The sequence below is a fragment of the Mangifera indica genome, chromosome 6 (assembly GCF_011075055.1).
Source record: "Mangifera indica cultivar Alphonso chromosome 6, CATAS_Mindica_2.1, whole genome shotgun sequence".
Taxonomy (NCBI): Eukaryota; Viridiplantae; Streptophyta; class Magnoliopsida; order Sapindales; family Anacardiaceae; genus Mangifera; species Mangifera indica.
In genome coordinates this window covers 17,889,284-17,916,380 of record NC_058142.1, presented here as the reverse complement: position 1 = coordinate 17,916,380, position 27,097 = coordinate 17,889,284, and the positions used below count along the sequence as shown (strand labels likewise).

General features: G+C 32.0%; 4 protein-coding genes and 1 long non-coding RNA gene across 13 annotated transcripts in view; 2 read left to right on the top strand and 3 right to left on the bottom strand.

The window, feature by feature from the left end:
• The window catches only part of LOC123219429 (vacuolar-sorting receptor 6-like), a 78,308-nt gene that overhangs the window by 39,866 nt on the left and 11,345 nt on the right, over positions 1-27,097 (bottom strand). The gene's annotated exons all lie outside the window — the stretch shown is intronic.
• The window catches only part of LOC123219432 (protein PHLOEM PROTEIN 2-LIKE A1-like), a 75,632-nt gene that overhangs the window by 41,628 nt on the left and 6,907 nt on the right, over positions 1-27,097 (top strand). The window lies entirely within an intron of this gene.
• On the top strand, positions 12,731-16,072 carry LOC123219433 (exosome complex exonuclease RRP46 homolog). Of its 4 annotated transcripts, XM_044641409.1 has the most exons (9): positions 12,734-12,887; positions 13,886-14,025; positions 14,106-14,219; positions 14,437-14,537; positions 14,774-14,794; positions 14,905-14,977; positions 15,065-15,095; positions 15,435-15,569; positions 15,692-16,072. In XM_044641409.1, exons 2-8 carry the CDS (start codon positions 13,920-13,922, stop codon positions 15,439-15,441), a joined length of 453 nt encoding a protein of 150 aa, XP_044497344.1. In that variant the 5' UTR covers positions 12,734-12,887; positions 13,886-13,919; the 3' UTR covers positions 15,442-15,569; positions 15,692-16,072. The 4 variants fall into 4 exon arrangements, with proteins under 4 accessions (XP_044497340.1, XP_044497343.1, XP_044497344.1 ...); XM_044641405.1 differs by having other exon boundaries at positions 12,731-12,887; positions 15,065-15,569; XM_044641408.1 differs by having other exon boundaries at positions 12,733-12,861; positions 15,065-15,569.
• LOC123219431 (protein PLASTID TRANSCRIPTIONALLY ACTIVE 14) lies at positions 16,841-21,544 on the bottom strand. Of its 2 annotated transcripts, none has more exons than XM_044641403.1 (13): positions 21,385-21,544; positions 21,128-21,289; positions 20,699-20,836; positions 20,415-20,540; positions 20,081-20,209; positions 19,755-19,844; positions 19,491-19,641; positions 19,301-19,410; positions 18,456-18,527; positions 17,902-18,007; positions 17,630-17,827; positions 17,235-17,277; positions 16,841-17,150 (listed from the first exon to the last, which is right to left on the bottom strand). In XM_044641403.1, the coding sequence occupies exons 1-13, from the start codon at positions 21,439-21,441 to the stop codon at positions 17,072-17,074; spliced, it is 1,461 nt and encodes a 486-aa protein (XP_044497338.1). In that variant the 5' UTR covers positions 21,442-21,544; the 3' UTR covers positions 16,841-17,071. The 2 variants fall into 2 exon arrangements, with proteins under 2 accessions (XP_044497338.1, XP_044497337.1); XM_044641402.1 differs by having other exon boundaries at positions 21,128-21,292; positions 21,385-21,526.
• LOC123219435 lies at positions 22,757-25,610 on the bottom strand. Of its 4 annotated transcripts, XR_006502880.1 has the most exons (3): positions 24,822-25,610; positions 24,333-24,497; positions 22,757-23,487 (listed from the first exon to the last, which is right to left on the bottom strand). It is a non-coding gene; the product is annotated as an uncharacterized LOC123219435 (long non-coding RNA). The 4 variants fall into 4 exon arrangements; XR_006502879.1 differs by lacking the exon at positions 24,333-24,497; XR_006502878.1 differs by lacking the exon at positions 24,822-25,610 and having other exon boundaries at positions 24,333-24,808.

The following is a 27,097-nucleotide window of genomic DNA, read 5'->3' as shown; positions in this document are numbered from 1 at the left end:
ATTTATCCTAAATTATTTTAACCCTATAGTGAGTGAGGAGAGTTATATAAATGAAGGGAGGGGTAATTTTGTCATTTTAGAAAAAGTTTTAAACAAATAAATAAATATCAAAATGCTTTTATAGTGTAAAATATCCAAAAACCCCCCATATTTATCTAATATTCCATTAAAACCCCCATAGTGAGTGGGAGAGTTATATAAATATGAGGGGAAGGGTAATTTTGGTATTTAAAAAAAGTCATAGGCATTTTTTTTTTTGGAACAGTGATTTTGGGCATTTTGGCTTGGAAATAGTGATTTTGGGCATTTTGGCTATTTTTTAAAATTTCCCCATCAATCAACTACAGCTAACACCACTCAAAAAACAATCATATTTCCATTCAATAATTTCGAAACATCCAAATAATGACAGCTTTCCTCAAAGGATTAATTAATACAATTTGATTTATAAAATTGGACTACCACTATGAATATATAATTAAGAATAACCACTACATTGACTCGACAATGGTCTATAGGCTTGCATTGTTGTGAACCGTCATTTTGAAAGCTGTGTGTGATAAAAAAGGGGTTTAGACTGGGCTCGGGCACAGGCCCCCTTTGTCTGCCACTACACATTAAAAGGACAAATATAATTTAAATAATTTGCGTCAAGTCATCAATATAAGGTGTTTCCATAATGTTTTAAAGTGACTTAAACCTACCGAAAACCAATATAAGGTGTCATTATCTGTTAGGCCAAAAGACTTATTCCCACCTAGAGTTTAGTGAAAAACCCAAGTGATTCTATTAACTTTTAAAAATCTAAATACTCATCCATATATTAGTTTTGATTGTTACAGTCTAAGGTAAAATTATCATTTAAAATTTATATTTAAATAAAGAAAAAGTTATTTTTTTCCCTTTAATTTTAAAGACTAATCATTTTTTTCAGTTTAATTTTAAAAAATTAATCTTTTACCCCCACTATATATATTTTTAGGGTTTTATATTTTCGAATGAACAACCACCCTCTTCAAACTTTGAAACATTGCACTTTCATTCCAAAAACTTTATTCCATCTTTCCGACAATCGTTCTTTCAAGTGTTCCTCTCTGACGACATCTCCCCCTTCTTGGTGGTTTCTTAGTATGGAAACCACCGAAAATCTAATCAAAATGACTTGATTTTTGTACACAAATTTGTGTAAAAGTCGCATGGATCTATGTGACCATCTATGCATTGACAAATGCACAGATGAATTTGACGATATTATACAAAAGTGGCTGACATTCATGCGATGCCATTTGGTTGATCTATGCATTTGCTGATGCATGGATTTGTGTGATTTTTGCATAGATCCATGCACAAAAATTTGATTATTTCGGTAAGATTTTTGGTGGTTTCCAAATCAAAAAACTATTAGAGAGGGGAGAGATGTCACCAGAGAGGTACACGAAGAAGAATGGTCGTCAGAAAGATGGAATGAAGTTTTGGGGTGTAAGTATGATGTTTCAAAGTTTGAGTACGATAGTTGTTTATTTTAAAATATAAAACCCTAAAAACATCATTTGGAAAGCTGTGTGTGATAAAAAAGGGGTTTAGATTGGGCTCGGGCACAGGCCCCCTTTGTCTGCCACTACACATTAAAAGGACAAATATAATTTAAATAATTTGCGTCAAGTCATCAAAAGGAAAAAGGAGATTGCACCTACCCATGTTTTCCATAATGTTTTAAAGTGACTTAAACCTACCCAAAACCAATATAAGGTGTCATTATCTGTTAGGCCAAAAGACTTTTTCCCACCTAGAGTTTAGTGAAAAACCCAAGTGATTCTATTAACTTTTAAAAATCTAAATACTCATCCATATGTTAGTTTTGATTATTACAGTTTAAAGTAAAATTGTCATTTAGAATTTATATTTAAAGAAAGAAAAAATTATTTCTTTTTTCCCCTTTAGTTTTAAAGACTAACCATTTTTTTCAGCTTAATTTTAAAAAATTAATCTTTTACCCCACCATATGTAGTTTTTAGGGTTTTATATTTTCAAATGAACAACCGCCCCCTTCAAACTTTGAAACATTGCACTTTCATTCCAAAAATTTTATTCCATCTTTTCGACAACAGTTCTTCCAAGTGTTCCTCTTTGACGGCATCTCCCCCTCCTTGGTGGTTTCTTACTATGGAAACCACCGAAAATCTAATCAAAATGACTTGATTTTTGTACACAAATTTGTGAAAAAATCGCATGGATTTGTGTGACCATCTATGCATCGGCAAATGCACAAATCAGTTTGACGATGTCATACAGACGTGGCTGACATTCATGCGATGCCATTTGGCTGATCTATGCATTTTTTCACAAATTTGGTGGTTTCTTACTATGGAAACCACCGAAAATCTAATCAAAATGACTTGATTTTTGTACACAAATTTGTGAAAAAATTGCATGGATCTGTGTGACCATCTATGCATCGGCAAATGCACAAATCGGTTTGACGATGTCATACAGACATGGCTGACATTCATGCGATGCCATTTGGCTAATCTATGCGTTTGTTGATGCATAGATCATCGCACGGATTTGTGTGATTTTTGCATAGATCCATGCACAAAAATTTGATTATTTCAGTAAGATTTTTGGTGGTTTCTGAATTGAAAAATTATTAGAGAGGGGGGAGATGTCGCCAAAGAGGTACGCGAAAAAGAACGGTCGTAAAAAAGATGGAATAAAATTTTGGGGTGAAAGTGTAATGTTTCAAAGTTTGCATGGGTTAGTTGTTCATTCTAAAATATAAAACCCTAAAAACCTATATGGTGGGGGTAAAAGATTAATTTGTTAAAATTAGATAGGGAAAAATGTTAGTTTTTAAAACTAAAGGGAAAAAAAAAACATTTTCTTTGTTTTAATAAAAATTCTAAATAACGATTTTATCTCTGATTGTAATAACCAAAACTAATGGATGAATGTGTATTTAGGTTTTCGAAAATTAATCGGGGTCACTTTGGGTTTTAACAGGGATTATTTTGGATTTCAACTGTACCTTAAGTGGCAATTAGTCTTTTGGCCTATTTGTTAATATTCAAACAGTTCTCCATCACATTCATTCATATGATGCTTTATTTTGAGAAAATGTAAATGATAAGAATATTAACAAATTATAAGAGTCCACTAAGTTAACATTATTAATGTAACAAGGACAATACATTAAGTATTTAATGTTTTCATATTATGCTGCAAATGCAATTTCAATACAATTAGTCTATATTATACCCAAAAGACTAAACAATTAGTGGAGGATGCTCAAGGTTGACCCTCTCCTTCAATGACCAACAATGTCGTGAAAATGAGCGATAGGGTCAGATATCTCACTTGTTTTCAGTCAGGAAAATCATGATAAAAACATTAGTAATACCACTAGTGAGGGATAAGGTATCAGTAAGATGTTTAACAATGCAACTAAATGAATTGTTAGAAATAATAGTTGTCAAAAAGAGAGAATATATTTTGTGGGGGTATAACTACATGTTTTGAAATTTGACAGGAATGATTGACGGGGGGGAGAAGGTAAGTTTTCAAAATTAAATTTAATTTCATTTCTCCCTCTTAATTTAAAAAAAAAAAAATTACAATTTTTTCTTATCCAAAAGTTTAAAAAAGTTAACTTTTTCCCCTAAGGTTTTTTTTTTCTTCTTTTTTTAGCGACCGAAACCTGTTCTTGTTGTTGGTCGACCTTCTCACTATCTTCTTCTTCTACCATCGACCTTCCTATAATAACATTTTCACTAGATGAAGACAATTCTCTTTATTTGACCAAAGATCAACATCAAAAGATTTTGAAGATGTCAATTTTCAATTAATTTTATTGAAGATCGACATCTCTAGCTAATCCACTATAACATCAACTACTGCTAACACCACTCAAAAATCATTCATATTTCAATTCAATAATTTTGTCCATTCTCTTTTTCATTATTCTCTCTAAAATTACTACATTATGGTCTTTAAGACATTCTCAGACTTAAAACTCTCAATCTAGTATCTAAATCAAATCTATCTTTGATAATCCTCTACCTCTTAAGTTTAAAACAACTCTGTATATATGTACAACTCATAAGCTCTCTATTAAGTCAACAAAGTGTCAATGAACAACTTTAAAATCTTATTAAGTTCACGATTACATGTAATATGATTTTTTTATCAATTAATATACTCAAAACTGAGACACAAATACATATTTATCTAAGTAAATTCTCAATATGAATTGATATCCATTAATAATTGATCTCAGTAAGTGATTGTAGGCGAAACTTGGATAAGAAATGTTAATTGGTACTACTAACACCACTAAAAAAATAATATTTCCATTTAACAACTTTGAAACATCAATATAAAGACAAAAATGACCGAGTTTTTCTCATAGTTGACAGCTAATATCTACCGAACGCGGGAAAATTATTCCTAAAAATGGACTATCTATAATTGAGAATGACAAATGCCCATGAAATGGTGATGTTCCTATACAACAAACTCAAATTATAAATATACGAAACCATCCAACAACAAAATACAAACATCCATCTCTGATTCTTCTGGCCGCCTACCTGACGATCGTCAAATGATAGGCCCCAGTCTTTCTAATATAACTACTATATTGATAAATACATCGACTACTGCTAACAACACTGAAAAAACAATCATATCTCCAGTCAACAATTTTGAAACATTCTTCAAAGCTACATAATGCAGGATTAATTAATACAGTTTGATATATAAAAATGGACTACTATTATGAATATATAATTAAAAATGCCCACCATGTAGGCACGGTAGTGGGTTATGTCTGGCTCAAGATTTACACAGTCATGGATCTTTGTGCAGGATGCTTCAATGACTTCAGTCAAATGATCATATGCATCCATAAGTTAAAAAATTTATTCCATACATACGATAGCATCAATCCCTATGAAAATCCTCAATCGTATCAATCTAGTAGATATGTCTATAACATACACTTATATATTACACTAAACCACCGGTTAACAATTTTGATATATAGGAATTATTACCACTTTTTAGTAGAGTCACTCAATACTATGAAAATTTCTTCACCGTTACTTGTTCCCTTAATCAATGTAATGTTAGGATTACAGATAATTATAGAATAAGTATTTAATGTGTACATACGGCCTTATAATCAGTTATATGATTCTCTCATCACAGTTGTATCATTCTAAAGATTTATTATTTTTACGAACATATTATTGAATCACAAATACGAACAAATGATAAAACCTTTTTAATAATAATAATAACAACAACAAATATTCAATTACATATGCATAAATCACATTGTCTCTAAGAGATAACTCTACCGTGATGTTGCTTGAGCTGCCTTTTTTGGCTTTATCACAACATAAGCTGCATCACCTGGGTCACGATTTGACTAAATTGAGGTTTTCATGACTGAAACATTCCATCCCAAGGTCTTTTATGACTTTCACCAAAGTTGGCAAGTTTTGTATTGTTGGTTTAATGGGTTGGGATGGCAAGTAAAAGTGGTTCGGCAATGTGACAAGATGAGAAGGTGGTTTTGTTCGAGTGGGTTTGCTTTGGTGTCATTTTGATTTGATTTTTTTTTTTTTGAGTGATTTTAATTTTTATATTTGGTTTAATGGCACCTTGGTTGTGATCTGGCTCACAACTTCTAACTAATTTTGTTTATATCAAAATTTTAGGAAATTAAATGACTATAATATATTTTTATTATTAAAATTAATAATAAAATTATGTGTATTTATTTTGAGAATTTAAATAAATATATATATGTGTGTAATATGTGTCATTATATAATTAGATAATTTTAAATTAAAGATAAAATAATAATCAATTATAATATTATATATATATATATATGTAATAAATACGTTTAATATTAATTTAAATTTAATAGAGATAGATTTTGAATAAAAAATATGATTAATGCTGATAAAGTGATTTTAGGTCAATCTTGGGTGAGTTTTTCCATTTCACAACTTTGAAACATCGATATAAAGACAAAAATGGCCGAGTTTTTCTCATTGACAGCTACTTTCTACCTAATGCAGGATTAATTTATAAAAATGGACTATCACCAATGCATACATAATTAAGAATGACAAATACACATGAAATGGTGATGTTCCAATACAACAAACTCAAATTATAAATATACGAAACCATCCAACAACAAAATACAAACATCCATCTCTGATTCTTAATCTTTGTCTCCCCAGACGAAGCCGATGTCGTCGTCTTTATCTGGTAAGACGATCATCTTCTCAGAGGTCTTCTTCTGGGAAGATGATCGTCTTCCCAGATGAAGATGACGACGTCGACTTCGTCTGGGGAGACGAAGAACTTCGTCTTCCCCGACGAAATTCTTCGTCTCCCAAGGCGAAGCCGACACCGATCGAGCCTCCAAATGGGAGGAAAACATTCGCCGGAACGACGAAGTTCTTCGTCTCCCAAGGCGAAGCCGACACCGATCGAGCCTCCAAATGGGAGGAAAACATTCGCCGGAAGGAGAGGCTGCTTCGGGAGGGAGAGGCCATCGGCAATAGAGCCGGAACGGTCGCCGGAGATTTCAAAATCAAACCCTAGGGTGAAACTGCCATTTTTTAAAACTTAGGCTGGGGAAAAATTTTAGTTTTTAAAGTTTAAGGGGGCAAAATTAGATTCTATTTTAGTTTATTTTTAATATTATAGCAAAAATGATGATTTTACCCCTACCACAGTTAAGGTTTAGTTAAATCTAACTGGCCATGGGTGGGTATTTGGTGTTTCCATAGTTAAAGGGGGAGACTTTTGAGAAAACATCAAACCTTGGATGGGAAATAGTCATTTGGCCTTTAAATAATTTGCGTCAAGTCATCAAAAGGAAAAGGGACATTGCACCTACACATGTTTTCCATAATGTTCTAAAGTGACTTATACCTACCCAAAACCAATATAAGGTTGTCATTATCTGTCAGGCCAAAAGACTTATTCCCACCTAGAGTTTAGTGAAAAACCCAAGTGATTCTATTAACTTTTAAAAATCTAAATACTCATCCATATGTTAGTTTTGATTATTATACTTTAAGGTAAAATTGTCATTTAGAATTTATATTTAAAGAAAGAAAAAATTATTTCTTTTTTCCCCTTTAGTTTTAAAGACTAACCATTTTTTCCAGCTTAATTTTAAAAAATTAATCTTTTACCCCCACCATATATAGTTTTTAGGGTTTTATATTTTCAAATGAACAACCGCCCCCTTCAAACTTTGAAACATTGCACTTTCATTTCAAAAATTTTATTCCATCTTTTCGACAATAGTTCTTCCAAGTGTTCCTCTCTGACGGCATCTCCCCTTCCTTGATGGTTTCTTACTATGGAAACCACCGAAAATCTAATCAAAATGACTTGATTTTTGTACACAAATTTGTGAAAAAATCGCATGGATCTGTGTGACCATCTATGCATCGGCAAATGCACAAATCAGTTTGACGATGTCATATAGACGTGGCTGACATTCATGTGATGCCATTCGGCTAATCTATGCGTTTATTGATGCATAGATCATCGCACGGATTTGTGTGATTTTTGCATAGATCCATGCACAAAAATTTGATTATTTCAGTAAGATTTTTGGTGGTTTCTGAATCGAAAAATTATTAGAGAGGATGGAGATGTCGCCAAAGAGGTACGCGAAAAAGAACGGTAGTAAAAAAGATGGAATAAAATTTTTGGGTGAAAGTGTAATGTTTCAAAGTTTGTGTGGGTTAGTTGTTCATTCTAAAATATAAAACCCTAAAAACCTATATGGTGGAGGTAAAAGATTAATTTGTTAAAATTAAGCTAGGGAAAAATGTTAGTTTTTAAAACTAAAAGGAAAAAAAGAAATAACATTTTCTTTGTTTTAATAAAAATTCTAAATAATGATTTTATCTCTGATTGTAATAACCAAAACTAATGGATGAATGTGTATTTAGGTTTTCGAAAATTAATCGGGGTCACTTTGGGTTTTAACGGGGATTATTTTGATTTTAACTGTACCTTAAGTGGCAATTAGTCTTTTGGCCTATTTGTTAATATTCAAACAGTTCTCCATCACATTCATTCATATGATGCTTTATTTTGAGAAAATGTAAATGATAAGAATATTAACAAATTATAAGAGTCCACTAAGTTAACATTATTCATGTAACAAGGACAATACATTAAGTATTTAATGTTTTCATATTATGCTACAAATGCAATTTCAATACAATTAGTCTATATTATACCCAAAAGACTAAACAATTAGTGGAGGATGCTCAAGGTTGACCCTCTCCTTCAATGGTCAACAATGTCGTGAAAATGAGCGATAGGGTCAGATATCTCACTTGTTTTCAGTCAGGAAAATCATGATAAAAACGTTAGTAATACCACTTGTGAGGGATAAGGTTTCAGTAAGATGTTTAACAATGCAACTAAATGAATTGTTAGAAATAATAGTTGTCAAAAAGAGAGAATATATTTTGTGGGGGTATAACTACATGTTTTGAAATTTGACAGGACCGATTGAAGGGGGCTAGAAGGTAAGTTTTCAAAATTAAATTAGAGAAATTGTTATTTTTCCCACCCAAGGTTTAGTGTATTCCCAAACTTCCTCTTGCAAGGTTTCAAAAATCTAATGTATTCCCAAACTTCCTCTTGCAAGGTTTCAAAAATCTAATGTATTCCCAAACTTCCTCTTACAAGGTATTGTTATTTCACAAAAAATTTAAAAGAAATTAAAATATTATTTCATTTCTTCCTCTTAATTTAAAAAAAATAACAATTTTTTCTTATCCAAAAGTTTAAAAAGTTCACTTTTTCTCCTAAAGGTTTTTTTTTCTTCTTTTTTTAGTGACCGAAATCCGTTCTTATTGTCGGTTGACCTTCTTATCATCTTCTTCTTCTACCATCGACTTTCCTGTCATAACATTTTCACCAAATGAAGACAATTCTCTTTATTTGACCAAAGATCAGCATCAAAAGATTTTGGATATGTCAATTTTCAATTAATTTTATCGAAGATCGACATCTCCAAATGATCCACTATAACATCAACTACTGCTAACACCACTCAAAAATCATTCATATTTCCATTCAATAATTTCGAAACATCCAAATAATGACAGCTTTCCTCAAAGCTACAAAATGCAGGATTAATTAATACAATTTGATTTATAAAAATAGACTACCACAATGAGTGTATAGTTAAGAATGACCCCTACATAGATATGATAGTGGTTCATATAGGGTTCAAGACTTACATAGTTATACGTCTTCATATCACATTGATCCATAAAAATATATAAGCCTACAACACGACCTATATTATAACGGATTGTGTTAATTAAATTATTTTTTTTATTTTTTCAATTTTTCATTGTTTTTGTTGTATTTTTTGAGTTTTCCATACTAATTTTTTAGTTTTCTCCATAAAAATAATGATAAATAATTAATAAATTTTGATTTATCACATTATCATTTGGTTTTTTCATAAAATTAATAATAAATTTATATTACTTTTTAATTCTTCATAGCAGTAGTTAATATTTTTGGATTTTTCATATAAATTATTTGAATTTTCTATATAATAATAAAGAAATAATAATTTTTAAAAAAATTATAGATAGTATTGTAGTGGACTGAGCCGGCTTATGACACAATTTGTGGGCTATCATAATACATCCCAAACCCTTGAAAGTTGTGCCACAAAAAAGCGCTTTACTATGGGCTTGGGCACAGGCCCCTTTACTTGTCAACCACCGGACAAATATAATTTGCATAAGGGCAATAGACTATTTCCCACTTAAGATTTAGTTTAATCTTGACAATATATATGCAGTAAATAAAAAATTTAAATATTAACCCATCTTTAAATAGCCATTAAATTTTTCTTTAAATATAAGAGTAAAACCGTTATGTAATAATAATATCAAAAATATATATTATTTTATTTTATTTTTCTTCTCAAGTTTTAAAAATTAATATTTAACCCTCGTATCTAAATTTTGAAAAGTGACTTTCCCCCTCTAAATCCCTAAATTTTTTTTCACCCCTCCCTCCGCCCACTAGCGACCGATACAACAGATTAAATGGATGATGTTTGTTGTCTAGAAGTCATCCTCTGGATGACTCTCTCTTGTTCCTTCACTGTTGGTCCACCATTCATCAGAGAAAGTGCTTGGATTCAGGTTTGGTATCCTAGAGGGGAAAGTGAATTTTTCAAAACTTAATCGAAGGAGAAATGTTAATTTTCCAAACTAAGAAGAGAAAATAAGATATAATTTTAATTATTTTAATATTATTAATAAAATAATAATTTTACTTCTTAACCCAAATAAAAAATTTATAGGTATGTCCTAATAGATTAAAACTTGGGTGAGTATTTGAGTTTTTTTATTTGTCGTAGATATATAATTTGTGTCAAGTCATGAAAAGGAAAAAGGAGACTGCACGTACTTATGTTTTGCACCATAAAGCTCGGGGCTGTTTCTTATGTTGATTTTATGTTATAAAGCGGTCGAAACCTACCCAAAACCAATATAAAGTTGTCATTATGTGTTAATATTCAAGTAGTCCTCCATCACATTCATTCGTGTTATGCTTTATTTTGAGAAAGATAAATGATCAAGAATGTGAACAAATTATAAGAGTCCACTAAGTTAACATTATTAATGTAACAAGGACAATGCGTTATATACTTAATGTTTTCATAGTACGTTGCAAATACAATTTCAATACAATTATTCTATACTATACCCAAAAGACTAAACAATTAGTGGAGGATGCTCAAGGTTGACCCTCTCCTTCACTAGTCAACGATGTCGTGAAAACGAGCAAGAGGGTCGGATATCTTGCTCGTTTTCAATTGGGAAAATCATGATAAAAGCATTGGCAATACAACTGGTGAGGGAGAAGGTATCAGCAAGATGGTTGACGATGCCACGAAGTGAATCGTCAGGAATAATAGTTGTCAGAAATAGAGAATACATTTTGTGAGGCTATAACTACATGTTTTGAAATTTATATTGAGGAAATTGTCAATTATTTCCGTCTAAGATTTGGTGTATTTCTAAACTTCCTCCTGCAAGACTTAAAAAACATAAATACTTGTAATTCTGTTAAAATTTTGACAAAAAATTTTTAAAAAACCAAAATTTCATTTCATTTCTCTCCATTAATTTAAAAAACTAACAATTTTTCCCTATCCAAAAGTTTGAAAAAAATATTTCTTCTTTTTTTGGCTGTCAAAATTTGTTCCCGTCGTCAATCAAGCTTCCTAAGATCTTCTTCTCCTACTGTCAACCTTCCCATCATAACATTTTCGTCAGAAGAAAACAATTTGTCTTTGTCCGACCAAAGATCGACATTGGACAATTTTGAAGATGCCGATTTTCAATTAATTTTATTGAAGATCAACATCTCCAGATGATCCACCATAACATTTTTATTGTATATATATTTCATATTTATTTTACATATTTATATTATGTTTTTAAAAACTATAATTCAATTAATTTTATTAAATAATATATATTTATAATTAATAAGTTCAAAATACAATCCAAACCAAGTGAAATTATATTTTTCAGTTTGGTTTGTTGTGGTTTGATTTGAAATCTAAAATGATTTGATTTGGTTTGAAAAAATTTATAAATCGCACCAAACTAGATCGTGTACACCCCTGTTAACATTTAAAATATAATGGGGAGGTTTTGTGATTTATGAAACCTCGAGGAAATTGTGGTAACTTATCATTTTTTAGGAGATTAAAAGAAAGAAATTAAAAAATAAAACCGAAAATATTGAGAAGAAATTTTAAAAGCCAAATTTCTGAATGAGCGCTTAATCCCTCTGCTCGATCCTATCGCCAACAACAAACCGACCTCTAATAATAAATTTTAAAAAATATATTAAAGTTTTTTTAATATTTTTCTTTTTGTATTCCACTTAAATTTAATGTAACCAATGTTTCCAATCCAAACATAAATGAAAGACTAAAATTATCTCATCAAATTATAACTAACTTAGTCAAGAAAAGAGTATAGAAAAATAATTTAGAATTCAATTTCATCATGAAAAATAATAATGCAATAAAAAAATAAATAAAAATATAAAATTATATATTAAATATCCAATTTTACTATAAGAAAATCATTCTTACTTCAAACTTTAATATATTATTAAATATTACATCCAATAACCAAATCAAAACAACAATAACATAACATATTAAACTTTTTACTCTTGAATGAACTTAACTTTTGGTCACAATCATTCAAAAGTAAAAAGGAATTGCTAGAAACACATCAAACAAAAATCATAATATCTTCTTATCAATTATTCGTATCATTAAAATCAAAGTCAATATCTATATCTTTACTATTGTTATTACTATCATGGAAAATAGATAATTCATCTTCCTCTTCAATTTCTCTATCTTCTTCATGCATAGCTTCCATTTCATTATCTTCAACCACTTGCTGTAGACTCTCTGTTTTCTCTTATAGCTTGGTATGATTCTGCCTTTGGTAATTAACTGAACAAGAACTAGAAAATACTATAAACATCGCATGAAAATATTATAATGGGGAGGCTTTTGTCATTTTTAAAACCTCAAGGAAATTATGGGCAGTTATCATTTTTCAGGGGATTAAACTGTCAAAGAAATTAGAAAGATTTAAACGAAAATATAGAGACGAAATTTAAAAAGCCAAATTTCTGAATGAGCGCTTAATCCCGCTGCTCGCTCCTGCCGCCAACGACAAACCGTCCTCTGCCGCCATCAACGGCGAAGCCGTTCTTAGTACGCTTTGACTCTTGGTTGGCATCTTCCTTTCAAAATTTTGGTATTTGTTCTTGCTTCTTAAGCTGTCACAAGTTTCTAGTTTATGTTTATATGCTGTTCAAAGTAGAATATAAATATATATATATATATATATATATATATATATATATATATATATATATATATATATATATATTCTACTTTGAACAGCATATAAACATAAACTAGATATATATATATATATATATATATATATATATATATATATATATATATATATATATATTTGAATTCATGGTTTTCAAATGTTTGATGCAATGGGTTCCACTAAATATCTAAACATGGATTCATTTTTGTAGTTTGCAATGTTGGTCTTTTTGATTATTTTTTTTTCTTTTTATTTTACTAATCTGGTTGGAAGGACCTTAACTGTATTTTTTATTTTTATTTTGAACAAGGGTTTATGCATTTTAAAATGAGTGAATCTACTTGTACTAACAATGTGAACTAATTTGTTTACTAATTAAAATGAGTAAATCTTTATTTGATTGGATGTAATTTTTTTGCTCTAATTCAAAATCATCCAGCCACTTGGTGATATATCATTATTAGTACACAAATTAATATTCATTATAAGTGCATATGGTTTTATTTTTTTTTAAATTGCTGTTTTAGTTGTTGTGTTGATCACTGTGTGGTCCAGTAAGTCTAGTTGGAACATATTGGATTACAATGTATTCAGTGATTGTGTTGAGCTCAATGGGCCTGGTACATTTAGTTTGAATATATTAGATGTATTGAAATGATGTGCTGTGTATTGCGGCTGCTTCTTTCACTTCAGCAGTGTGGCGTTGGCGGTGTTAGTGGTCACACAGTGCAGCCACTACTCGATGTAATTGTCATTGTTCATCAAGGAAAGATGAAACTGAGGATAACAGAGAATGCTAAAACCTTAGTTGTGAAACCTTGGTGTCCTTCACTCAGCTTTTTTTGTTTTGCTTTATGTATGCCCCAATGTTGAAGTTAATATTTGTTATATTTTTTATTTAATATAACAAGGAAAAAGACTGTGTGTTGACTAAGAGAAATATTGATGGAGATTGATAGAGCTGTTGGTCATACACCAAATCGATTGAGACTGTTCTCTTACTCTCGCAACACCCTCCACCGTGCCTATGGCTCTGCCAGTTGGTCTCAAGGTACATGCTTCTAGGAAAAGTGCTCCTTTTTCATATATATGTAAAATTCATGCTTTGAAGTCTTTTGGGATTGATTCTAGGAGACACAAAAGTTCTTGCTGCTGTTTATGGACCAAAAGCTGGAACAAAAAAGAATGAAAATCCTGAGAAGCCCTGCTTTGAAGTTATTTGGAAGCCTAAAACTGGACAAATTGGTTAGCTCTTTTAGTTTCCTTTATTCATTTATTCTTTTAGAGTCAATTCTGTGGTTGAGAATTGGTCTAATTGTAGGCAGATATGCCTACTTTGAAAAATAAGTAGAAAGCTCACATGTAGGGGGAGGATTCTGATAAGTTCTTATACAACTGAGGAATATCAAATTTGCCATCTATTTTTCCATCTAATTTTGGTCAAAATTACCACATGTTTAAGGGAAACTGGAGAAAGATTACGAGGTGATACTCAAGCGGACTGTACAAAGCAGATGCATTTTGACTGTTAATCAAAATACTACAACCTCAATTATAATTCAGGTGAGGCTGTTTCCTTTAATACTACCATAAATTAATGCAGTAGTTCTCATCAAGTGATTGAAGTTGCCCCTATTTTGTGCATTTGCTTTCTTCACCCGTTGCTTCAAATCTATTTCTTGATTCAGGGTCTGGTTTCAAGTGATTGAATATGGTTCCATGTCATTAATATTACTTATATGTTGCACTATCTACTTTATGCAATCTGAAAATTGAATAATTTTATGGTTTCTTTGCAGGTTGTCCACGATGATGGTGCTGTATCCTTTGATGACTATATATTATAATAGTCTGTTTTCATTAGCATCAAGACTGATATGCATCATGTACTCCAAGCTGATGTCTGTTTCTTGACTGAATATTTTTATAGCTTCTACCTTGTGCCATAAATGCAGCATGTGCTGCTCTTGTAGATGCTGGAATTCCTATGAAGCATCTTCCTGGTAGTTAATCAGCAAAACTTACTGTCATCTTTCATATTTTTTAAACTTGAGGCACTGCTGCTCACTATTTTATACTGGATTCTGCAGTTGCCATATGTTGCTGCTTGGCAGAGAGTAGGTATGTGATTCTGGACCACACGAAATTAGAAGAGGAGGTTACTTTAGTTTCCTTGTTTAAATTCACAATATCTCTTTGATGATTTGAGTGAGGTTACAGAAATTATCTAGCTAGAATAAAGTTCAATTATAATTGCTTCCTCTATTTTACATTAATCATTTTGCTGACATCAAAGTCCCTGTAAATTTAGATCTTACTCAATGGATATTGATGTTGTAGATGAATGATATATGTTCTTTGAAGTGTGATAATGTGTGTTCTGAAATTAGACAAGTCTGGGGCATCTGAAATTAATGTAAATTCCTATCTCCTAACAATCTTTATCTTGTGCAATGACAGAAAATGAAAGCATTTGCTTATTTAGTCTTTCCAAACTCAGTTCTCTCGGTCCTTCGAAAAGGATTGTCATTGGTGGAAGGTGAACCCATGGAGCATGGGATCATTACATCTGTTACACATGGTGTGCAATGTCAGGTATGCCAACTCCAGCTTATCCATGTTTCCTCTGTTAGATATTTTATTATGCAGTGTCAGGGAGAACTATTGTGTTGCTGGATCTTTTTCTTACTGATTTCTTGTATAAATTTGTTCTCTAGTGGACGGCTATTTTCTCTGCCTCGAAGGAGGGTATGCTGCGAGTGCAAAGTTGTCTGATTTTCTGAGGAGGAGCTTGCAATCACAATTCCCAAGAGACTCATCCAAAGCAGGGTGATTTCATGGCAACAGACTGAACGTTTTTCACATAATTCTCCGCTGGTTAGTTCAGATAAACTGTTGCCATCCATGGTCACCTGTTATCACCGCTCATGAGATTGTTATTTGATGAGATTGTATGCCTGAATGAGAACTCTTGGTGTAACATCAAATGGTACCAAAACCTTTTGTAATAGTAGGGGGTCTTGATCCCACAACATAGCCTGCTCATTGTACTGGGAAGCACTTTTCAATATATTGCAGAAATCTCATTTTTGGTCGTTCCTGCCTGCTTATCAACTAAAACTGGAATGTAACCCATTACAACTTTTACAGTAAATAATGCAACGAAACAAATAGATAAGCAGAAATATATTATTTATTATTTAAAAAATTATAGCTAGCTAGTGAGAATCTTCTATTTCTTCTAACTTTATTTTAGGATTTTTTAGCGCACTAGTCTTCACAAATAAAAATAATACATGTAACTGAGTGGTATTGGCTGAAAATTCAAAATTCAAAATTGGGGCACATAGACCTCTAAGGTGTCAAGAGGGTAAAGTATAAGCAGAAGGTGAGAAAAGGAGGAGGCGATTGTTTTGGGCTGTAGGCTGTCATTGGCTGAAAGGGCAGGCCCCAACTCTTCGGATTGTCAGAACCATCCAATTTCCATTTCGACTCATTCTTTCATGTAATCCTCCTGAATTTATGAATAATAACCAGTATATTCAGTACTAGTTGCTTTGTGGTAGTTGTTGGCTGGGTTGTTTGCTGTATTTTGACTGAATTCTGCAGGTGAGAATCTACCTCCCCTGTTGTTAATTTTTATACTTTTCCTATTTATATCATAAGAGTAATGCTATAAATATCTAATTTTAAATATTCAACTAGATATTTAAATAATATGATATTATATAATTAAATAATTTTAAATTAAAGATAAAATAACATTTATTCACATAATGATACTTTATTTAGATATCTAATTAAATATTCAAAATTAAATACACATAGTTTTATTGATATCATAATTTTGTGAACATGTGAAGAGATTTGTGCAAACACTGCTTGTTTCCTTATTTTTGCTTTCATGGTACAAATTACTCTCTAGAAACCTCTCAGTTTGCCAATTGAATCCAATGCAGTCCAGCAATGAACATTAAAGTCTACCACTCAGATAAATTAACATGGAATTCTACATCAAACAGAAAAAATTTCACCTAATGTTGGTTTTAGTTACTTATCAAAACTTTCTGAGATCCTGAAAACTTGGATCTTCATGATTAATACAATATCCGATCTTGATAAATATCCAACGCCTTGATGACTTTCTCTATGAATAGTTTCCGGTGCAATCGATACCTGCATGATTCCAAATTTTTGACAAATAAATCACTAAGGTGGGTCTGGATTGTCACTTTTAAAAACCATTTCAGGACTACTTACTTGATTGCAGCCTCCAGGGTCCTCCTGGGTTCAGACATAGAATCTGTTGGTGGGCAGAATAAAGAAAAATAAATTAGAGTTAAAAGTAATCGTTTCAATGAAGAACTTATTGTAATATCCCAGTCCAATAGCCCAATCTACTATCAAGTTATTGTCTACTTTGGACATAAAGTTCATCTGTGTCTGTGATATTACAAATGACATCAGAGTCATTATGTATCCAAAATGAACAATATCTTAACAATTGATTGAGCTATGAGACCAGGATGTTTCACTTACGTAGAAGATACAAGCCAACAACAGAGTTTTAACTTCTAACAGGCTCTCACTGGAGTCGAAAACTTATCCTAATATCTTGTTGTGAAAGAAATACAAGACAAGCATAGCAGCTTTACCTAGTACTGCGTGGTCTTGTTTAGAAGTGGTGGGGAATTCTGCTAACATCCGTTGGCATTCTTCCTGTAATTCCTTCGCAGCTTTTTTTTCCAAGCTTGGGATCAGGGGTACATCACCATCTGACCAAGTGGGCAATGTTCTTGCTGCTGCGATGACAGCTCCATCAACAAAACTATCTCCATCACTTGCTAACCGACCTGCAGCAAATTTATTAGATTGTGATGGTCGAATACTATAGCTGGATTGTGGTTAATGATCATAGAACACATACTGTTATGGTGATATTCTTCAGGAAGGCCAGCTATGTTGAAAACTGACAAAAAAGAATCCAAATGAATGCGCACGTTGCCAGAAAACTGGATTACGTCCCAAGGATTCTGCAGTTTTACAAGTGAAATATACCTATGCATTAATTCAAGAAGAATTACAAGTTTAATATCAAATTTAAACAGAAATGTAAGAATAAGCAAGTTAATAGGATTTCAAAAATTGAAATGCAAGTAACTTTGACAGATTTGTTTAGGTTGAAAATATCAGAGAATTTGTTCAACTGACAATTGCAAACAAGAATCGATAATATCCAGGACAACTAGATCACACGAAAGATGATTACTTTTCAAAACCAAACAATCTCTTAGATTTACCATGATATACAATGCTATTTCTTAAACATGGTGAATATCATTATTTACGAATCTGGAACTATCTCACTGAATGACCAAAGAAAAATCTATTTGAAAGAACAAACTGTAATAGTGAAGAAGGTTCAGTTTTAAACAGTTAAGGAAATATCTTTTTTAATGATCGAAGCAGAAAGCAAATTACCACAGGTGATGAAAAGCCATATCTTTGCATAAACATGTTATTCATCTGTCCATTCATGTAATTGACAGTCATCTGTAAAAAAGAGAAAGAAAACAATTGAAATCAAAGAGATCACTTCCACAAGCTTGCACTATCAAAATAAGTATCTTATCCTAAGCACAAGGGAGTGAATCAGCATACAGGAGAAAATAAAATTATATCAATAAAGAAAATAACTGACCAATTCTAGGCAGATTGTCAGTCAAGCAACACTTCCAAGAATAATTTATTTTATGCAGTATAGATCAAGGAACAACTGAAACTTTTGTAACCAGACTCTACTACTGAAATTTTCTGTACATAATTACTCTATTGAGAACAATAACATATTTGAGGCCAGAAAGAAAAACAAAAAAGGAATAATATATAATCTACAAAGCTTGTTGAAACAGTGGTATACACGGCGTCATACCAGGATTTAAGTTTTGAATTCAAGGAGTTATAAAACGTTAAAAGAATATCGCTTAAATAACAGCATCCAGGTAATAGAAAAATGCGGCAGAAGGCATGATTCATGTTTGCCTTGATTGGCAAAAGGCATCATCAGCTTGTTTTTCAGGTCCAATGTAACCTAATTCTACAAAACTCACCACTCACATACAGGGCTTCACCGTATCCAGAATTGGTATTTGCCAATCCAGTAGGACTATAAATGAATACATACCGTATAACGGATTCATGGTACATAAAATATTGGCATATAATTTAAGTTTTGTACCATTTCCTCCATTCATTACATGAATATACCTATACAAATAAATGTAAGGCACTAATAAGCAAAAAATTTAGGAAAGTATGATATTGACCTCTTCTCCTTTTCTAACGCGCTGTCCAGCATTTATCATCACTTCAAGCATGCGGTCCTTAAAGCGCCAATGGAAAAAACAATTTGGCTGAAATGAATGGTTTAGCATGTCTGCAAAATGATGAAAAAGATTATATATCAATAATGGCAAGCCATCACATAATATTTAGAATGTAATGAAAAAGGTTTACCAGCATAAGGGATTAGCATATTTGAATCTTGTACTAGAGCACCAATCCTGACTTGCATGTTAATGCACCGTGACTGGACAATACTCATTGCCCACATAAATCTCTCAGGATCATGAGCAAGTCGCTTTATCTTGAGTGGAACACCACTGTGCTGAGTGAGGTTAACACACGAAGAGTTTCATTGTTAAGGTGGAATATTGGAGTAAATAAACATAATGGGATGATCAGAGTGTTTATATTGTATGAAATCGAATTTCTTCCTACCCAGTTCTTTTCCCAAAATTCTAATGCTCTTTGCTGTTGTTTTCTCATTGTTGATGCAAGATTTGGATCCTGCAGCTCCAAAAGATCCTCCTATTGCACACACAAAGCAATGAGCACAAGAACTAATGTTATGTTTCTTCCTACAGCAGTAAAGTAAAAAGTAATTACGATAACTAGATGAAATTGACTCCAAATAAATAAATGAATAAAATAAAAAAGGAACTTTTAGAATGACAAAAGGAAATATGCTGAAATGATTGGATTTTAATGAATACATTGTACATTTTTGCTAAACAGTATGCTTACTCTTTTAAGCATTTACTCACCTCAGTTGCTAGAAGCAAGCTGGTGCACTCTTCTGCACAAGGTAAGAAATCACCATATAGTTGCCAAAAGTTATCCTGCCGGTCAAATGCGTACAGAAGAAGGCAGGCCAACCTAAGGTCCCAATCTGTCTGCCATAAAGAGATGCACATCATAAGCACAAATGAAAGGGCATTCAACTGTTTAAAATTCAACCAGTGTTTAAGGTAGACAACCAAATTGAAGTTACTGTGGGAAGCATAAAAGTTAAGGACCAAGCTTAAATGGTAATACGTACTGATGCAATTGAAATAAGGTTAAGAGCTTATCTCTAATTTTAAAGAATAATCAAGTTACCTCTGGGTTAGTTGAGTTAATGATATCAAATATTGGATGGCCTATTGGCACTATATCTGGGAAAAACATCCATGGGAGTTTCTGCCTTATGGTTATCATCAACTCTAGAGGTATTTCCATGACTACCTGTGCAGTCAAGTGAACAATCATCCATACATAAGGAAAAATCAGATATTAGGATCATAATGACAACGAGAAACACCAATCATGATAGCTAATGCAATAGCATAGCTATATATAGTTCCATCAATTATATTTGTTCATCTACAAGCAATGTAACTCACTCTAGCGCGACGACGTGGTTCAACATCTTTAGAAGCATACACTCCAAATCCATCAGGCCCTTCTTTGAATTCAATTCCATAAGCTCTCACACTTCGAACATAACCTATCTTATAGAAATCCGGGTCTGCTGGCTCCAACTATTTACCAAAAACAAAAAGCATTAAATTCAGAAACAAGGGATACAAGAAAATTCATTGCTTTCAAGAACAATTTTGCAGATGCACTCCTAAAAATGAATATAAATTGAAAAAAAAAATTAAAAAAGTCATTTTTCTCAGTTTTCTATAATTTCAACTCTTAGAAACGACACCAAACTTTAACTCTCTTCAAGCAAAATACAACGCTTTAAACAAGCTTGATATAAATTGCACTATCCTAAGCTTGACTGATTATTAAACTTAAGCAAAGTCGAAAGGGTAAAAAATTACCCCATCAGGATCTGATTCTTCAACTTTGGGAGGTTGAAAGAGTGGAAAAGGAGGAGACTCTACGGAAGCTTTGACAGGCCTGAGTTTGTTCTTGGAGTTATTACTGAAACAGCAATTGGGTCTCTCTGACCATCCATAGTGACCATTTTTATGCGTCAAGTTCTGCTATTGCGCACACATAAAGCAAAACAATTACAAAGGCTAAACATCTACGCGCATATAAAATAATATAAAGAGAGAGAGAGAGAGAAATGGACCTGGGAATTGGAGAAGAAAGAGCGAAAGAGATAATGAAGAGAAACTGAAATGGCCATTGGACACAGAAAAGAAAAATCTTATTACAAGTTCGTGTTTTGAAAACTTGTACTTTGAACTGTGCCTCAGACAAGTTTTTCAGTGACAGCGTTATCCAGTTCAGGCAAGTTACAGTTTCTACCTCTTGTAAAAACCATTAACATATCCATTATTTTACATTATTGTTCACAAACAAACAATGTTTTTAGATTCGGTGAAGGGCCGACCCAAGTTTTTATAAGTTGACCGATTGGGGTCATGAAACATTTCAATAAATATTAAAATAATATATAAAATAATTTTATTTATTTTATTACTAATGGAAAATTTAAATTACATTTAATTAAGGTCATAGGGGATATTTTCCACTCAAACTTATATGCAAAGATAAATGCATAATTACAAGGTTCAAAAACCTAAGTAGTTATTTAGAGGTTAATTTCTATATTAAAATTTTGTATTAGAAGTAAAAATAAAATTGTTCTTTTATCACTAAATCCTAAAATTTTAAATAATTTTTCTCTTAAATTTAAAAAATAATAATTTTCTTTCATAAATAAACTTTAAAATGTTATATCCTCCTTAGATTTTTTCTTTCTTCTCTAACAAATAGATGTTGTTTCTATTGTCAGTTAACCTTCCTATCATCTTCTTCTCTTATTGTCAACCTTTTCACCAGACCAATTTTTTTTGGACGAAAACGAATTGTCTTTGTTTGATAAAAAGACGAAGACGATTTGTTGTCTTCGTCTATTTGGTCAGGCGCAAACGAATCTTCTTCATCCAATTGACAAATTGACATCAAATAAATCTTCTAATGTTGATTCATTCAAATCCAAATCATTCTTCAACCACAAACGAACTAAGATGGTAGGAAAGAATGCATTTATCAAGCTACATATTTGGATGATTCATTGCGTTGGTGACAAGAGAATGGAGGCCACATCATCAATTGAAATGCAAGAGAGAGTGTCGATAGATGGAATGTTAGTTAGAAAACATTGTCTGATAAAGAAGGGAATGAATGAAACCCTAAAAAAAAAAAAAAAACTTTTTAAACTTTTGAATAAAAAGAATTTTTAATTATAATAAGAGGAGAATGAGATAAAATTTTATTTTTTTAATATTATAGATTAAATAATGATTTTACCCCTGTAATTAACAGTAAATTTTAGCAAAAATAACATGATAAATAAATATTTAAATTTTTAAAATCCTACCACATACATTTGTATTTGTTTTAAAACTTGGGTGGGAAATAACCCTTTGGCCTTTAATTAAAATCAAATTTGGTGACTATATCCATTTGCAAGGTTTCAGATGCAAATTTCAGGCTGGTTGAACTGATTGGCAGATGGTATTAAAACAACAACAAAAAAGAATTATAATCAAAATGATTTCAGTAACACAAGGTCCATATCAATATTCTCAACATTGTGAAGTTAACCGGGATGCTTTTTGTAATGGTCCTCATTATGAATTCGATTCATACTTTCTCCAAGTCAAAACTTGTTCCTTTGATGCCTTCTCCAGTCTTTAAGCATCCCATATAGAATTTAGAGTGACAATACTCTGCAGCTCTTAGAAACTTTGCCAGCAGATTTCTTCAACGATCTTTAAACATGCAATAACAGCATCAGAAACCGCTTGGTAAAGCTCTTTCTTTGTGTATGTGTGTGGAGCAGACAGTGATTGAATAGTGTCACTTGCTTGAGTTCCGATAGTCCAGACGTACCTGATGTGGAAACACAGAACTCATTCAGTAATTTCAGTATATAAAAGATGTTTACAGATTTCATTTCTAAGGACATCTCACTCTGGCTTCTCAAGGAAGAATGTTTTTCTGTAGAAATTTCGATGTCCTTTTATGAAATGACTGTGCCTTCACCCCATTTTACTATTTCAGGCCACCTAAGTCGACCCATCAAACAAATAAATTCACCTAAAATTTACATGGGTTACTATGCTTTTGCTGATTCGATACTTGCTTGCTCCTATCAGAAATGGAGGCTGTGAAAAGTTGATGCTTTGGATCCTAGTAGTCCTTCACAAGCTGCACCATATCCCTAAATGCAAAGGAAAAAGTATAAAAAACATAGAATTATGTTTAAATGCGAAAATGCAACATATGGAACAGAAGTTACAGTATGAGTTTTCACCTTCCACTAACTTATTTAATATGACCCCAACAAATTTTTGACGTTCCACTTGAATTTAGAATATCATTCAGTAATATATACCCTTTGCATATCACTGAAATTGGGTTTATCAGGGACGACCTGTCTTCCCAGTTTGTAGTGACCAACTCAACCTAGTAGGACACTAGGACAGATATATAGATTTACACAACAACATATCAGCAAGTGTTCACTTCAATATCTCTGTCTTAATTTATCTTTAACCCCAGCTGGTCAACTGATCAAACTGAAGCAAATTTATCTCAGAGTAGTTAAAAGCAAGGGCTGTCTAAAGCAAAAAACTCACTTTAAAATTATTTAATTGCATGAACATGTACCAGGATGGGACATGACCAATGGGATAACCAACCTAAATAACTTGCTTCACTAATCAAGCAATGGATCGAATGTATATTGCAGTTCATAGGTACTACAGGGAATCTGTGCTAGGTTCCTAATCAGTAGCAGATGCTACAGAAAATGTCACAAGTAGATACAGAGAAATTTTCCTTTGACTAGATCAAGTAAAGCATGCCGCAAGTCAAACACCAGTCATCTTGCTTACAATCCTTTTCCTTTTTACCCTGAACCACTCAAAATTTTCTACGAATACAGATAATGTTTACTTAACATATATGCTATAAGAACTTATCCATGCAAATTTGTGTCATGGATATGCACATATCATCGAAAGAAAAATGTATCTATCAGGGCATCATCGTCAAATTTCTTACACCAAAATTCTTGATCAGCTTTTGTTGTTTTGCAGATATTGGAAACTAAAAGGAGTTGTTGTACCCAATTCAATGGTTATATATCTTCTCCAGTCACCACCATCCATCAACAAGCAAACTCAAGCACAATGTCGGGTCACCAAATACACGCAACAACAATAAATGCTACACGAGCAAACATCAAATCACAGTAGAATAAGACATCAATTTGAAACAACTATAATCCCTTTTCACTCAGTATAATCATTTCAAGATTTCAAGAACTTCCTTCTTTTAAACACATCAGAATAGTATTTGTGTAACTTAAGATAAAGACACTCAAGCTCATCATGAAACAATGTAATTTCCATCTCATCAATTCAATTAATCTTAAAGTTCATTCCCACATCATTATCAAGCTAACATATTGAATTAATGGAGGAATCTTATACAAAACTATAAACAATAAAATCCCAAATAAACACAAAATGTTTTTCAATAGAGACTAACCTGCACCGCAGTAGTCCGTCCAATTAGCAAGAATCTGATCCAACAAGGCCAAGAATTCCTTCAAGCCCTCCCCTTGAACTCTCCCCAAAGCTTTATTCAATTCCTTAGCCCCCTTAATTCTAGCTTCTCTCAACTAACTCCTAAAAACCCTTCTCCTCGAACCACCTTTCACCGCCAAATTCATTCACCAAACTTCTCTTAAAACCCTCAAAGCCTCCACAACCTACGACTTCTACACAACACATCAACCAAAACCTCACACACCACCGTCTCCACTTTACATGGAGAGCCAGTCCTCAGCATTTAGTTGTGCACTTTTAATGCCTCTTTTGGCCTACTCTTTTTGAGATATGAAGACACAAGAAGTGTGGTGATTAAGGTGAGCCGTGAATGTGCTTGCGAGGTGTGTTTGAGTTTGGTTAAAAGAGCCATGCGGAGGACCCAGTTAGGTTGTTAAGTAAAACGGAGGAAGAGAAAGACTTGGGAGGTGGGTTTGTTTGTAAAGCTGTGAGAGTAAGATTAATGGTGGTGTTTATGTTATTTGTGAGGCATAATCGTGGTATTAAGAGGTTGATTTTGGCCAGCTGTTGTTGGGTTAATGGTGTTGTTACAGTTGCGGTTTTGGGTTCTGGGTTCAATGAAGGTTGTGCGGCTGTTGGGGATGATGAAGAAGATTGCAACTTTAAGAGCTTCGAGGAAGAGGAAAAGATTTGGAAAGGTTTTGCTCTAAAAGATTTGATTTTTGCAGCCATCAGGAGATGTTGAGTTACCAGTCTGGAGTTGCCAAGGGTTTTCTGTATTATAAACCTGCTATATTTTAGAAAATCACACCACCATCCACCGATTTTTGTTTTAAAAAAAAAATTAATAAATTCAAATTAACCAAATGACTGTCTTCTCATAAATTAATTCACTCAAATGGATTAAGTGTAAATTAAAAATGGAGTTTGTTTTTATAAATAAGTTGAATTCGAATTAATTTAAATATTTAAATTTTAATTGATTATAGTAAAATTTAAAATTAAATTATTTTTGAATCAAATTCAAAATTTAATTTGTCAATCTTAAACATATTTTATGCCAACTCTTTAGATTTAAATTAATCTTAAGTAGATCTTACTAACGTTCAATTCAAATCGAATCTAACTTTACCTTTTATTCCAATCAATGATAAAGACTTGGTATTATAAAACTCTATGCTTTTAATAATTGGATGAATAAATAACTCTTTATTTTCGGGGTGGATACAAGCTAGATGAGTCTAAACAAATCTTGAATTAAGTTTGTTTCGAATAAAAAATAGTTCGGTTTAAATTGGTCGAACCAAAAAGTTTGGTTTGAGTTCAACTCAAATGAAAAATGGTTCAGCTCAATTCTGTTTGAATTTGGATTAATTTTGAAGCTCGAATCAATGGTTCAAATTTATAGTTCGATGCAATTTAAATTCATGATTTGAATTAATGATTTAAATTTATGATTCGGAGTCATGATTCATTGATAAAACAATTTCGTTTCACCCAAATAATATTCACTATATTAATTCGATCAACAAATTCAAGTTAAATTGAGTCATAAATTCGAATTGATTTGAAATGAATAAAGTCATAAATCTGAATTATTAATTCGAGTTATAAATTTGAATCGAATCGAATACCTTCTAACTTTAATTCAGTTCGATTTAAAAAATAAGATAAATCTTCTAACTAAGATTTTATTTAAATTTAAATCAAATAAATTCAAATTAAATTAAATTAAATCAAGCTCGCTTGGATCATATTTGGGCGGGAAATTATAATAAATGTCCAAAATTAGAGGGTGTTAATCAAAATTGCTCAAAACTCTAAGGTTTAAGCAAAAATGCTCTCAATTTGGGAAATGACCAAACTGCCCGTATATATAAGCCCCGCATTTCCCACGGTTTTACTGTTCAAAATCAGAGAAAATTTTGAATCTCCCACGGGTCAACGGGTTTTCGTCTTTTTTGTCGACTTTTTGTATTTTTCGACAACCGAAAATGACAAATAAGGATAGTACATCACCTTACTTCTTGTTTAAATCAATTTATTGTTAGGATTATTAAAATTTGAGGGAGATTTTGAGGTTTAAATGTTTAGGGTTTTGATTTTGAACAATGCATAAAATGTTTTGATTTTTGGTTGTTTTGTTTGAATTTCTTGAGGGGTTTTGTGTTATTAGATGTATAGATTTGATTTTTGTTGAAATTAGAGGTTGAAATGCCGATTTTTGGCTGAAAAATGGATTAGATCTGCCGACGT